Here is a 13,070-nt window from a genome sequence, read left to right on the forward strand (position 1 = left end):
TAATTTCGGAGTATTTACATTCTGCAATCATCGCAATGCAAACATCGTTTGGGAAACGCTTCTGTGAGTTCAGAGAGGAAAAAAACACATTATCCTTCCCGGTCACTCCCTTAAGCATCGATCCTTCCCTACTGAATACGACTGCATTGGCAGGTGTGAGTCAACCTGATCTTGAGATGGAACTGGCCGACATAGCCGACAAAGACATATGGGTGTCCAAGTTTAGACGCTTGACAGCAGACCTTGAAGATGTTGCCCGTCAGAAGGCCGTTCTTGCTCAGAAACACAAATGGAGTGATATTGAAAACCTCACAGATGACAGCTTGCGATCCTGTGTAAAGATGAAGGTGACATCATACAGCCCTGATGTGCAGACGCTGTGCGCTGAGGTCCAGGAGCAGAAATCCCATTAACCAAGTATGATAAATATTTTAATTGCCTATTATTTTACTTATATTCATATTTTTTCATAGTTCAGTGAAATAGTCCTTTCATTTTTCAGGATGACAGCTGGCTGACGTTATTTTTGGTTTGCTGCTGGCGGAAAATTTAAGTTCGGCGTTTTTCATAAATACAAGAAGGACTCAAATAGACATTGAATATTTTACTTAAAAGTAACTTTCAACCCAACGTCTTTTTTTCGGAGTTCAAAATGTTTTTGTTGCATGCAGAAATGTAATTTCGTTTTCTCTGCAGGAGTTCATCAATTTCATAAATGCAACACATTATAGTTTGTTTATACATAGCATAAAGGCAAAAAAAAACGTTGTATGCAGTGTTATTTCATTTTAAATGTCAAACGGGTTTTGCGGCTCCCAGTGTTTTCTTTTCTGTGGGAAACGGGTCCAAGTGGCTCTTTCAGTGGTAAAGGTTGCTGACCCCTGCCCTAGGCATTCAACCACTGGAAAAATATACTGTTTGTGACAAATATGACTGAGGGCTTCAAGTTCCCCAGTGTAAACAGCACCCAGCACTTGTACTAGTCCAACCATATAGGTGCCATGTCCAAGAAACCACACCAGTGCCTCTATTTCCTCAATGGCTGAAGGCATTTGTAATGTCCCTTTTGATCCTCACCACTTCTAGAAGGTAGGCAGATGATATGTTCCTATCTACATGAAAATCGAGGTTGAGAGCTTTAAATCCTTATAAGTGAACATTACCAATCACCTGTTCTGGTCCAACCATGTAAATGCCATGACAAAGCAAATTCACCAATGCCTCTTCTTTCTCAGGAGGTTAATGAAATTTGGCATCTTCTTGTTGATCATTACCAATTTTAATCGATGCACCACAGGAACCATCCTACCTGAATAGATAACTGCTTGGTATGGCAACAACTCTGCATGTGACTGGTTAAATTCCTTGGCATTACCATATCAAAGGATCTATTCTAGGACCAGTACAAGTGCCATCACAGAGATAGCACAATAGTCCCTCTACTTTCCTAGAAGTTTGCATAGACTCCACATGTCATCTAAAATTTCAACAAACTTCAATAAATACACAGTGGAAAGTATACTAACTGGTTGCACCATAGTCTGGTATGGAAACACCAATGCCCAGGAGTATTAAAAATCTACAGAGAGTGGTGGATACAGCTCAGTCTAATCACATTCAAAGTCCTCCACACAACTGAGCATGTTTACATGCAGCACTGTCACAAGAAAGCAGCATCTGTCATCAAGGACCTCACCTTCTTCTCTACTCACTGCTACCATCGGGAGGGAGGTACAGGAACCTTAGGTCCCACACCAGGTTCAGGAACAGTTAATACCCAACAACCACCAAGCTCGTGAAATAGCTTCATTCACCTCAACTCTGAACTGACTCCACAACTTACAGACTCACTTACAAGGACTTAACAAATCATATATTATACTTATTCGTATTTCCACAATTTACTGTATTTGCACACTGGTTATTTATAAGACCATACTCCATAACCTCCTCCTTAACAATTGACTCCAACATCTTCCCAACCACTGAGGTCAGGCTCACTAGTCTATAATTTCCTTTCTGCTGCCTTCCCCCTTTCTTAAAGAGTGGAGTGACATTTGCAAATTTCCAGTCCTCTGGCACTATGCCAGAGACCAATGATTTTTTTTTTTAAAGATCATTACTAATAACCCCACAATCTCCACCGCTACCCCTTTCAGAACCTTAGGGTGCAGTTCCTCTGGTCTGGGTGACTTATATACCGTTTTGACTTTCACCTTCTCCCTTGTAATAGTAACTGCATTCACTTCTCTTCCCAAACACCCTTCAACAACTGACACACTGCTAGGGTCTTGCACAGTGAAGATTGATGTAAAATACACATTTAGTTCATCTGCCATCTCCTTGTCCCCCGTTATTATTTTTCCAGCTTCATTTTCTAGTAGTCCTATATCTGCTCTCATCTCTCTTTTTGGAGAAATTATTTTAGTGAGAAGGTGGTAAATCTGTGGAATTTGTTGCCACAAATGGCTGTGGAGGCCAAGTCATTGAGTGCATTTAAGGGAGAGATAGATAGGTTATTGATTAGCCAGGGCATCAAAGGATATGGGGAGAAGACAGGGGAGTGGGGATGACTGGAAGAATTGAATCAGCTCATGATTGAATGCAGAGCAGACTTGATGGGCCAAATGGCCTAGTTCTGCTCTTATATCTTATGGTCTCCTATTTTTTTTATTTACATACTTGAAAAAGCTTTTACTATCGACTTTAATATTGTTTGCTAGCTTGCCTTCATATTTCATCTTTTCCCTCCTAATGATTCCTTTAGATGCTCTCAGTAGGTTTTTATAAAGCTTCCCAATCCTCTATCTTCCCAAATTTTTGCTTTGTTGTATGCTTTTTCTTTTGCCTTTTACTTAAGCTTTGACTTCACTTGTTAGCCATAGTTGTATTATTTTGCCACTTGTGCATTTCTTCATATTTGGAACACATCTATCCTGCACTTTATTCATTTTCCCCAGAAACTCGCGCCATTGCTGCTCTGCTGTCATCCCTGCCAGCATCTCCCTCTAATTTACTTTGGCCAATTCTTCTCTTATACCACTCTAATTTCCTTTACTCCATTGAAATACTTTTACCTCAGACTTTACTTTCTCCCTATCAAATTTCAAGTTGAACTCAATCATACTGTGATCACTGCCTCCAGAGGGTTCTTTTACCTTAACCACCACTGGTTCATTACATAACACCTAATCCAGTATAGCTGATCCACAAGTAGGCTCAATGGCAAACTGCTTGAAAAAACCATCTCATAGGCACTCAACAAATTCACTCTCGAGATCTTTTCCCACTGATTTTCCAAATCAACCTGCATGTTGAAATCTCACATGACTATCATAACATTGCTCTTTTGACAGAGACCTTTTCTACTTCTTGTTGTAATCTGTGGTCCACATCCCAGCTACTGTTTGGAGGCCTGTATATAACTGCCATCAGGGTCCTTTTACCCTTGCAGTTTCTTAACTTAACCCACAAGGATTCAACACCTTCTGATCCTATCTCACATCTTTCTACTGATCTGATGTCATTCTTTACCAGCAAAGCCGTGCCACCCCCTCTGCCTCCCTTTCTAACCCTCCAATATAACGTGTAACCTTGAACATTCACCTCCCAACTACAGCAATCCTTAAGCCACAATTCAGTGATGGCCACATCATACCTGACAATCTGCAGTAGTGCCATCAAGATCATCCACCTACTTTCTTATACTGTACTCCATGCATTGAGATATAACACTTTTGAGTACTGTACTTGCTGTATTCTGCATCCCCAATGCACTGATACTCACCCTACTGACTGCAATTTTGACCTATCATCTGCCTGACTTACCTGACAGTCTGACTGCAAGCTTTATTTACTTTTTTACCACCCATCCTATCCTTAGTCTCCTCACTCCAGTTCCCAAACCCCACCAAATTAGTTTAAACCCTCCCCAACAGCTCTAACAAACCTGAGAATGTGTGTAGTTTTGCATACATTTTATTGTACTTCATTTTCCTGTATATGGAAATGAATCTCAAGGTAGTATATGCTGATATATATGTACCTTGACTTTGAGAGTTGTGCATGCAGCTCAGCACACCATGCAAACCAGCCTCCCCTCTACGGATTCTGTTTATTTAGATTTCTCACTACCTTCATAAAGCAGCCAGCATAATCAAAGATCCACAAACCCTAGATATTCCCTCTTCTCCCTTCTTCCATCACACAGAAGATAAAAAAAAAAGCCTGAAAGTATGTACCACTAGTGTTAAGGACACCTACTACACTGCTGATACAAGACAATTAAATATTTCCCTCATACAATAAGATGGACTTGACTTGACGATCGACCTTGTTATTGTTTACCTTCACAACACTTTGCTTTAGCTGTTATAATTTATTCTTCATTGGTATTATTTACCTTGTTCTACCTCACGCTCAAATCATGTTAATGATTTGATCTGAAAGAACTGTATGCAACACAAGCTTTTCACTGTATCTCAGTATATGTGACAATAATAAACCAATTCCAATACACCATTGAAAGCATCCTATCTGGTTGCATTACGGCAAGAAGCTGCAGAGATGTGGCCACAGCTCAGCTCAACATATTAAGCAAATCAGCCTCTCCTCCTTGGACAATGTCTATACTTCTTGTTCCCGCAGTAAAGCAGCCAAGAAAATTAATGAGTTCATCTACCCCAGAGCTCACTCTTCTCACCAACCCTCCCAACGGGCAGAAGAAACAAAAGCCTGAAGCTCAAGAACAGCGCCTGTCCCACTAGTACAAGGATCTTGAATCATCTCCTAATACAATCAGCTGGATTCTTGACTTCAGTCTACCCTGTTATGGCCTCTCATCTTATTGTCTGCCTTTCACTGCACTTTGTGTATCTGTGATACTTGATTTTGTATTCTGTTATTGTTTATCCTTGTATTACTGCAATGCACTGTTGTAATGAAATGATATGAATGAATGCAATACAAAACTGAGGTGGGGCTGAGAAGGCAAAAAAGGATCAGCCATGATTGAATATCAGAGAAGACTCAATGGGCCAAATGGCCTAATTCAGCCCCTATGTCTAATGGTCTATGGTCTAAAACAAAATTTTTCACTGTACCTCATTACATATACCAGTAATAAACCAACTTTATTCCAATTTTTGGTCTTTGGCACCTCACATGATACTCAGTTTTGCTTCTAGCACTATGTCCTTTCATCCCCTTTCAGCTTCTATTTGATCGTTACAATTAGGCACCAAACTGAAATACATTCTCCGCAATTTTAAGACCTTCAAAGATGATCAGATTTGAGCCATCCACCTTCCAGATTATTGATATTTCACAACAGTCAGGTACGTTTCTTTCTATCCAAACAAGGAGGACCAAACAATTGCTAACATCATAAAAAAATTCATCCTGAACCCTTGAATATCTTTAAATTTATTGTTTAAAAATTGAGCCTTTCAATCTATTAGAATCTTGAGTAAGCTATGATATTTTTATAACCAGCAAATTACAAGGATAAACAATCTTTACTGGGTTCGCGTAATAGACTTAAGTTTTTGCTTTCTTGTATCAATTGTGGAAGAAAATGTTTTTATCTTGTTTTGAAGAGTTTTGTTAAATCATACATAATCAACATTTCCTGCTTGGTGACAACCAATGCAGGTGCACCTCAAGGTTGTGTGCTCTACCCACTTTACACTCATGACTACGTGGCTAGACACAGCTTCAATAAGCAAGGAGACTAGGAAAATCAGGTTGGTGGATTATCGGTGGGTGTGGGAGGGATGAATTTTTAGAGTGCCTATGGGATGGCTTTTTAGAGCAGCTCTTGTTTGAGCCTGTTAGAGGATCAATTATTCTGAATTTAGTGTTGTGCAATGAACCAGAATTTATTAGGGATCTAGAAGAACCCTTAGGGGAAAGTGATCATAATATGATAGAATTCACCTTGAAATTTAAGAAGGAAAAGTCAGATGTATCAGTGTTACAGGAGAAGTTCAGGAAATTACAGAGCCATGAGAGAGGAGTTGGCCAGACTGACTGGAAAAGAACACTGGCAAGGATGATGGAAGAGCAACAATGAATGGAATTTCTGGAAGCAATTCAGAAGCACAAGATAGATACATCCCAAAGTGGAAGAAATATTCTAAAGAAAAGATGACATAACCAACCATGGCTAACAAGAGAAGTCAAAGCCAACATAAAAGCCAAAGAGAGGACACATAATAGAGTAAAGATTAATGGGAAATTAGAGGAGTGGAAAGCTTTGAAAAACCAACAGAAAGCAACTAAAAAAGTCTTTAAGGTAAAGATGGAATACAAAAGTAAGCTAGCCAATAATATAAAAAAGGATACCAAATTGATGCTGGAGAGATACTAACGGGGAACCACAAAATAGCGGGCAAACTGAGTAAGTATTTTGCAGCAGCTTTTACTGTGGAAGGCACTAGCAGTATGGTGGAAGTTCCAGGTGTCCGGGGGTGGGGGGGGGGGGGAAGATGAAGTGTGTGAAGTAACCATTACTAGGGAGAAGGTTCTTGAGAAACTGAAAGGTCTGAAGGTAAATAGTCACCTAAACCAGATGTGTACATCCCAGGGTTCTGAAAGAGGTGGCTGAAGAGATTGTGGAGGTATTAGTAATGATCTTTCAATTAGTATTTAGTAATGATCTTTCAAGAATCACTAGATAATCACTAGATTCTGGAATAGTTCCAGAAGACTGGAAAATTCAAGGGAGAGAGGCAGAAGAATGGATCAGTTACTCTGACCTCAGTGGTCAGGAAGATGTTGGAGTCAATTATTAAGGATGAGGTCTCAGGGTACTTAGAGGCACATAATAAAATAGGCCGTAGTCAGCATGATTCCCTCAAGAGGAAATCTTGCCTGACAACTTTGATGGAATTCTTTGAAGTAGTAACAAGAGGATAGTCAAAGGGAAATCAGTTGATGTTGTGTACTTGGATTTTCAGAAGGTCTTTGACAAAGTGACACACCAGGCTGCTAAACAAGCTACAGGCCCAAGGTATTAAAGGAAAGATTCTAGCATGGATAAAGCAGTAGCTGATTGGCAGGAGGCAAAGAGTGGGACTAAAGGGAGACTTTTCTGGTTGGCTGCATGTGATTCGGCACGGACTAGAAGGGCTGAGATGGCCTGTTTCCGTGCTGTAATTGTTATATGGTTATATTAGTGGTGTTCCACAGGGATCTGTGTTGGGACAATTTTTTTTTTGCGTTATATGTCAAAGATTTGGATGATGGAATTGATGGCTTTATTGCAAAGTTTACAGACGATATGAAGGAACAGGTAGTTTTGAGGACGTAGAGAGGCTACAGGACTTAGACAGATTTGGAAAATTGGCAAAGAAATGGCAGATGGAGAACGGTTTTGGAAAGTATATGGTAATGCACTTTGGTAGAACAAATGAAAGGGTTGACCATTTCCTAAATGGAGAGGAAATACAAAATAAAGTGACTTGACATGGTAGTCCTTGTGCAAGATTCCCTAAAGGTTTCCAGGTTGAGCCTGTGGTGAGGAAGTCAAATGCAGCGTTAGCATTCATTTCAAGAGGACTAGAATATAAAAGCAAGGATGTAATGTTGAAACTTTATAAAGCACTGGTGAGGCCTCATTTAGGAGTATTGTTTGGGCCCCTTATCTTAGAAAGGATGTGCTGAAACTGGAGAGGGTGCAAAGGAGATTCATGAAAATGATTCCAGGATTGAATGGCTTATCATATAAAGAGCGACTGATGGTTCTGGGTTTGTATTCACTAGAATTCAGAGAATAAGGGATGTAATCATTGAAACCTATTGAATGGTGAAAGGCCATGATACATAGATGTGGAGAGGATGTTTCCTCTGGTGGGAGAGTCTAAGACCAGAGGACATGACCTCAGAATAGAAGATAGTCCTTTTAGAATGGAGATAAGGAGGAATTTCTTTAGCCAGAGTGTGGTGAATCTGTGGCATTCTTTGCCACAGACAGCTATGGAAGCCAAAGTCTTTATTCATACAGTCAGCCCTCCTTATCCACGAGTTCCGCATGCACGAATTCAACCAACTGTGAATCGAGAAAACTCAGAAGTGCTCTTCCAGCACTTGTTGTTCGAGCATGTACAGACTTTTTTTTCTTGTCATTATTCCCTAAACAATGCAGTATAACAACTATTTTACATAGCATTTACATTGTATTAGGTATTATAAGTAATCTAGAGATGATTTAAAGTATACGGGAGGATGTGCGTAGATACCATGAATCGGGATCGAAAAAAAATCGTAAGTTCCCTTACTAAGTAAAATGGAACAGGTACATCTAGAATTATTTAGCATCAGTTAGTCTAATGTTTGTCTTAGTATATAGTATATATTTCACCTTTCTATCCATATAAAACACTTAAGAATGTATGTTTCAGTGCCGGGCTCGGGAACAGAAGTTCCCAAGTTTGATCCTGTGACAGACCACGCCCGTGCCTGGTTGATGTGGAGGATTAAAAACCCCATAATTAAACCACTGTGTTGCTTAGTAATAATTGCAGCTTTCATTGGGGCAGGGCCTTTCTCACCTTATCCTTTAAAATTGTTCTGATTGTTGACCGATTGTAGCCTAATGCTTTTCCAATGACCAATGGCGTTTCACCTCTTTCCGATCGCTTTATTATTTCCACTTTATTTTCAAACGTGATCGTGATTATTTTCGTGAACAGAAACACTGCAATTCAGAGCTCAACCGTCGGGTCCTAATGTCCACCGCACTGAGGCAGGTTAAATAAGGTCTAGGGTTCCGCTGGGTCCTAAGGACTACCGCATTGAGACAGATTGAATAAGGGACTTGAGCATCCGCGATTTTTAGTATCCACAAGGGGTCCCGGAACCAATCCCTCGCTGATAAGGAGGGCCAATTGTATTTAAAGCAGAGGTTGACAGATTCTTGAATGAAAGAATACAGGGGATGAGAGGTAAATTGGATCAGCCATGAAATATTAGAACAGACGAATTGATGGGCCAAATGGACTAATTCTGCTCCAAAACACACACACACACACACCTTAAAAAGGTGATGCCTCAAGAAGGCAGCCAGCTGGTGGCATCAGCACTGGACTTTGGAGCGAAGGCACAAGAGTTCGAATCCCGCCAGCTCTCTAGCACGCTTTCTATCCGTGCTGGGTTGTGCGTTGAGCTAGCAACTTGGCCTGCTAAAAAAACGCCGTCACAAAGGCGTCCCGATGACTCCACTCAGAGTTAAGGGCTTTCATCATTCTTACACATTCTAGGATTTACCCATTGGGTATGCTCATTAATACCATCAGGGATGAGATAGGAGCCTAACGACACGTGTTTCAGGCACAGCTTTTACCCCTCTGCCATCAGATTTCTGAAGTGAACCCATGAACACTACCTCACTATCTTGCTTTCTTTTTGCACTATTTATTTTTATACATTCTCATTGTATTTTACAGTAATTTTAAAGTATGCAAAACAACAAATATCCCTGCATATGTCAGTGATGCTAAAACTGATTTTGATTCTGCCCTTTTTTCACACTGATATTCCCAAAGGCTGATAGACCTGCTCCTGGACCACAGCCTTCCATAGCCCTCCCATCCCTGCACCTCCTACAAGTTGAAACCGAACATACAACCACAACAACTGCAGATGCCATTTTATTGACTCTTCGCTCAAGCCTGGAACATCTGGACAGTAAATGTGTATACATCAGGATGCTCTTCATTGACTGCAGCTCTGGATTCAATACTATTTCCCCTTAAAGCTAATCAATTAGCTCCAAGACCTTGAACCAGAGGGGTTAACTTCACCCAACTTCACTTGCCATATCACTAGACTGTTCCCACAATCCATGAGCTCACTTTCAGGGATTCTTCATAACAATTTCTCAGTATTTATTGCTTATTTATTTATTTTCTTTCTTTTTGTATTTGCAGTCTTTTGCACACTGGTTATCCACCTTGTTGATGCAGTCTTACATTGATTTTATTATAGTTATTGAATATATTGAGTATGCCTGCCAGAAAATGAATCACAGGGTTATATACCTTGATATATATGTGCTTTGATAATAAATTTATTTTTTTGTGTCGTGTTCTTTTGATGGTAAATGAACAAAATCAGCAGACACTTAATACAGAAAATGGACAGACTTCACAGAATGCCGTTGGCAATAGTGTCCTCCAAATCTTATTGTCAATACCTTCAAATTCTTTATAGTTCCTAACTTGAAGTAATGAAAACATTTTATCTTCAATCCCAGCCATTTCTGGCATCTCGAAGCCTGAATGTTTGAAGCTGCAATGAGCAAATCAGCTCCAAATGGTCTTACTGCTCATTTCTCACCAACTATCAGTGACAAAAATCTCTGCTTCTTAAACACAAACACAAGCAACTGACACTATTTAAGAACTGTTTGCTTGCAAATGCAAGTGTACGCAACTAATGCTATTTTGAACCTGTTCAGCAACAGTCTCCTGTCCTAATTAAGCTGCATAGTGTCACAAATAAGCAAAGGGAATACAGCTATTTTCTCCATTAGGTTTTGTTCTTTAAGAGTTAACCCAAATAAGCAGCTGCCCTGATTAATCAATGGACAAATTAAGCAGAATCCACTTTATATGTGACAAATATATATTTAATAATAAATTTCCTTTGAACTTGTTCATTGATTAAAGTGACAAGGGAGGTTGAAATGCCAGCTGTCTGCTTTTTTTAAAAAAAAACACTGGTGAGATCACTCTGCTGTGAGAAAGGAGATCGCCTTTTTTTTTAAATCATTGGTGAGATTGTTCTGCTATGAGGAGGGAAAAATTTGCCCAGATTTTCTGCGTTTTGAATGTGGACTTGGACTGAGGACTTTTTTTTCCCAGTCTTATGGTTTTGCTGTATTCTGTTTTTCACCCTTTGTTTCTCTTTTTTTTTAGTGCAAGGGAGGGGGATTTGGGAGTCAATGTGCCTGTTCCATTTTTGCTCTTTTTTTGTGCTGGGAGGATGGATTTGGGGGTTGATGATTGTGCTGCTGTTCTTTTCTTTCTTGGTTTCATGGCTATCTGAAGAAAAAATTGCAGAATTGTATACTTAGATACTAAATGAACCTTTGAACTTACACTGGCAGTTTCGTCCATACTCTCACGACCTTCTGAATGAAGCTCCCCTTCATGTTCCCCTTAAACTTTACACCTTTCATCCTTAGCCCTTGACCTCTAGTTTCTCACCCAACCTCAGTGGAAAAAGCCTGCTTGCATTTACCCTATCTATAATCCCTCAAATTTATATACCTCTATTGAATCTCTCCTCATTTTCTTGCACTCTAAGATATAAAGTCCTAATCTATTCAACTGTTTCCTATAACACGTGTCCTCAAGTTCTGGGAACATCCCTGTAATGTCAAATCACTGAATTTTTTTCTTCCCAGTTTCTGCATATTAATCCCCATAAACTCATTAAATACTTCTTAAACAGAGTAGACGGCCATTTAGCCCATTAAGTCTATGCAAAGCATTCCTGTCCATTTCATTCTCCCACTTAGCTTCCTGGAACCCATTCCCTCTCATGAGAAATGCGAGCCTTTTTCATATAAAAACATTAGCTTGCATACCTGAGGCAACCAAAGTGTGAAGTTCCAAATCAAGTAGGAGTCCAAAATTATGAATGTCAGTAATTTCTTATTCACTATTTTGTAGGATCTATATTGAAGATTTTTTTCATGCTTGCCTGGGAAGAGCCAACTTACATTAACGTGAAATATCTATGATGTCAGAATTGCTGCAAATGCAGTAGACTCCTAACAACAACTCAATAAGGTAACTTCCAAGCAAGCATAATTTGCGATTTTGTTAGAGATGGTGAGCAGAAATCCAATTTAAACGTGACATGATGGCTTTGCTTCATCGTTGCAAGTCTGCTGTCCTTATTTCAGACACCAAATCTAATTTACCTTACAGCCAGAGGTCTTCATTTTGTTCCTGTTAATGTCCATTTCTTCCCAAACATCCTTCTCTCCAACATAGGGAGTCTGTGGGTTTTGAGATCCTTGAGACTCTGCCATCCTTTCAGGGCAAATTATGTCTGGGATAGCATTCTCCCCATCACTGAGCTGCTCATCTTGCAATACCTCATCAGTGTTTTCTTTCATCAGATCTCCTGGCACCAGTGAAGCATTAGCAATTCTGTCAAAATACAAGCACAAAGACACCTCATATAGTCATATAGTTTTCATGGTGAGGAATTAAAGATAGAAAATTCTGTAACTTATTAAAAAGTATTTCTTTTGATAGCAGTTTTATCAATGAAAGCAGGGGTCCCAACCTGGGGTTCATAGACCCCTTGGTTAATGGTAGGGGTCCATGACATCAAAAAGTTGGGAACCCCTGGATTAAATGGAAATGGGTTAGTAACCTGGAGAGCATTGCTTATATAAACATTGGGAACAGCTTCCATTGTTATCTTCAAAAGTCAAACAGTTAAAGTTGAAAGTGGATGAGCAAGAGAAAGGGACTAATTTACCAACATGATCTTCCAAAAGCAGGATGAGACAAAATCCTTTATGCCATAAAATTCTTGACCCCTTCAAATATTGGTCTTGTTATTTGTAAAAACTGTTTTCAATCAATGAATGATTCTGCTATTTACATAGGGAGATGCTATAGCACCTACAGTACATGTCATGTTCTTATATTGAGCACAGTCACTTTCCAAAAATATATCCCGCCTAATGCTACATTCTTTCAATCATATGTGGTGATTAATGTTGGTCAGTTAACATTTCCTTATTATTTGACAACTATGCATGTCAAACACACCAAGAGATTAAGGGTCTTGCCAGTTAACCATGATGCACCATATTTCTTAAGGGGGAGGAGAGCTGCAAGTTGTTGTGCATGCTGGCATAGATGACACAGGTAGAGAAAGGGATGAAGTTTGCAGAGTAAATATCAGGAGGTAGAAGCTCCCTATGGGAAGAAATTAAAAAACAGGACCTCAAAGGTAGTAATCCCCAGATTACTTCCAGTGCCATGTATTAACAAGGGTAAGAGGAGGCAGCTATGGTAAATGGCTGAAAAACTGACGTTGGG

General features: G+C 39.6%; 1 protein-coding gene across 2 annotated transcripts in view; it reads right to left on the reverse strand.

Annotated features, from left to right (window-relative positions):
- The window catches only part of LOC132382062 (tau-tubulin kinase 2-like), a 377,848-nt gene that overhangs the window by 135,395 nt on the left and 229,383 nt on the right, over positions 1-13,070 (reverse strand). For both annotated transcript variants that reach the window (XM_059951917.1, XM_059951909.1), the window contains exon 11: positions 11,933-12,164. In XM_059951917.1, the coding sequence (XP_059807900.1) occupies positions 11,933-12,164 (232 nt within the window). The remainder of the gene's footprint in view (positions 1-11,932; positions 12,165-13,070) is intronic.

Source organism: Hypanus sabinus, chromosome 2 (assembly GCF_030144855.1).
Source record: "Hypanus sabinus isolate sHypSab1 chromosome 2, sHypSab1.hap1, whole genome shotgun sequence".
Lineage (NCBI taxonomy): Eukaryota > Metazoa > Chordata > Chondrichthyes > Myliobatiformes > Dasyatidae > Hypanus > Hypanus sabinus.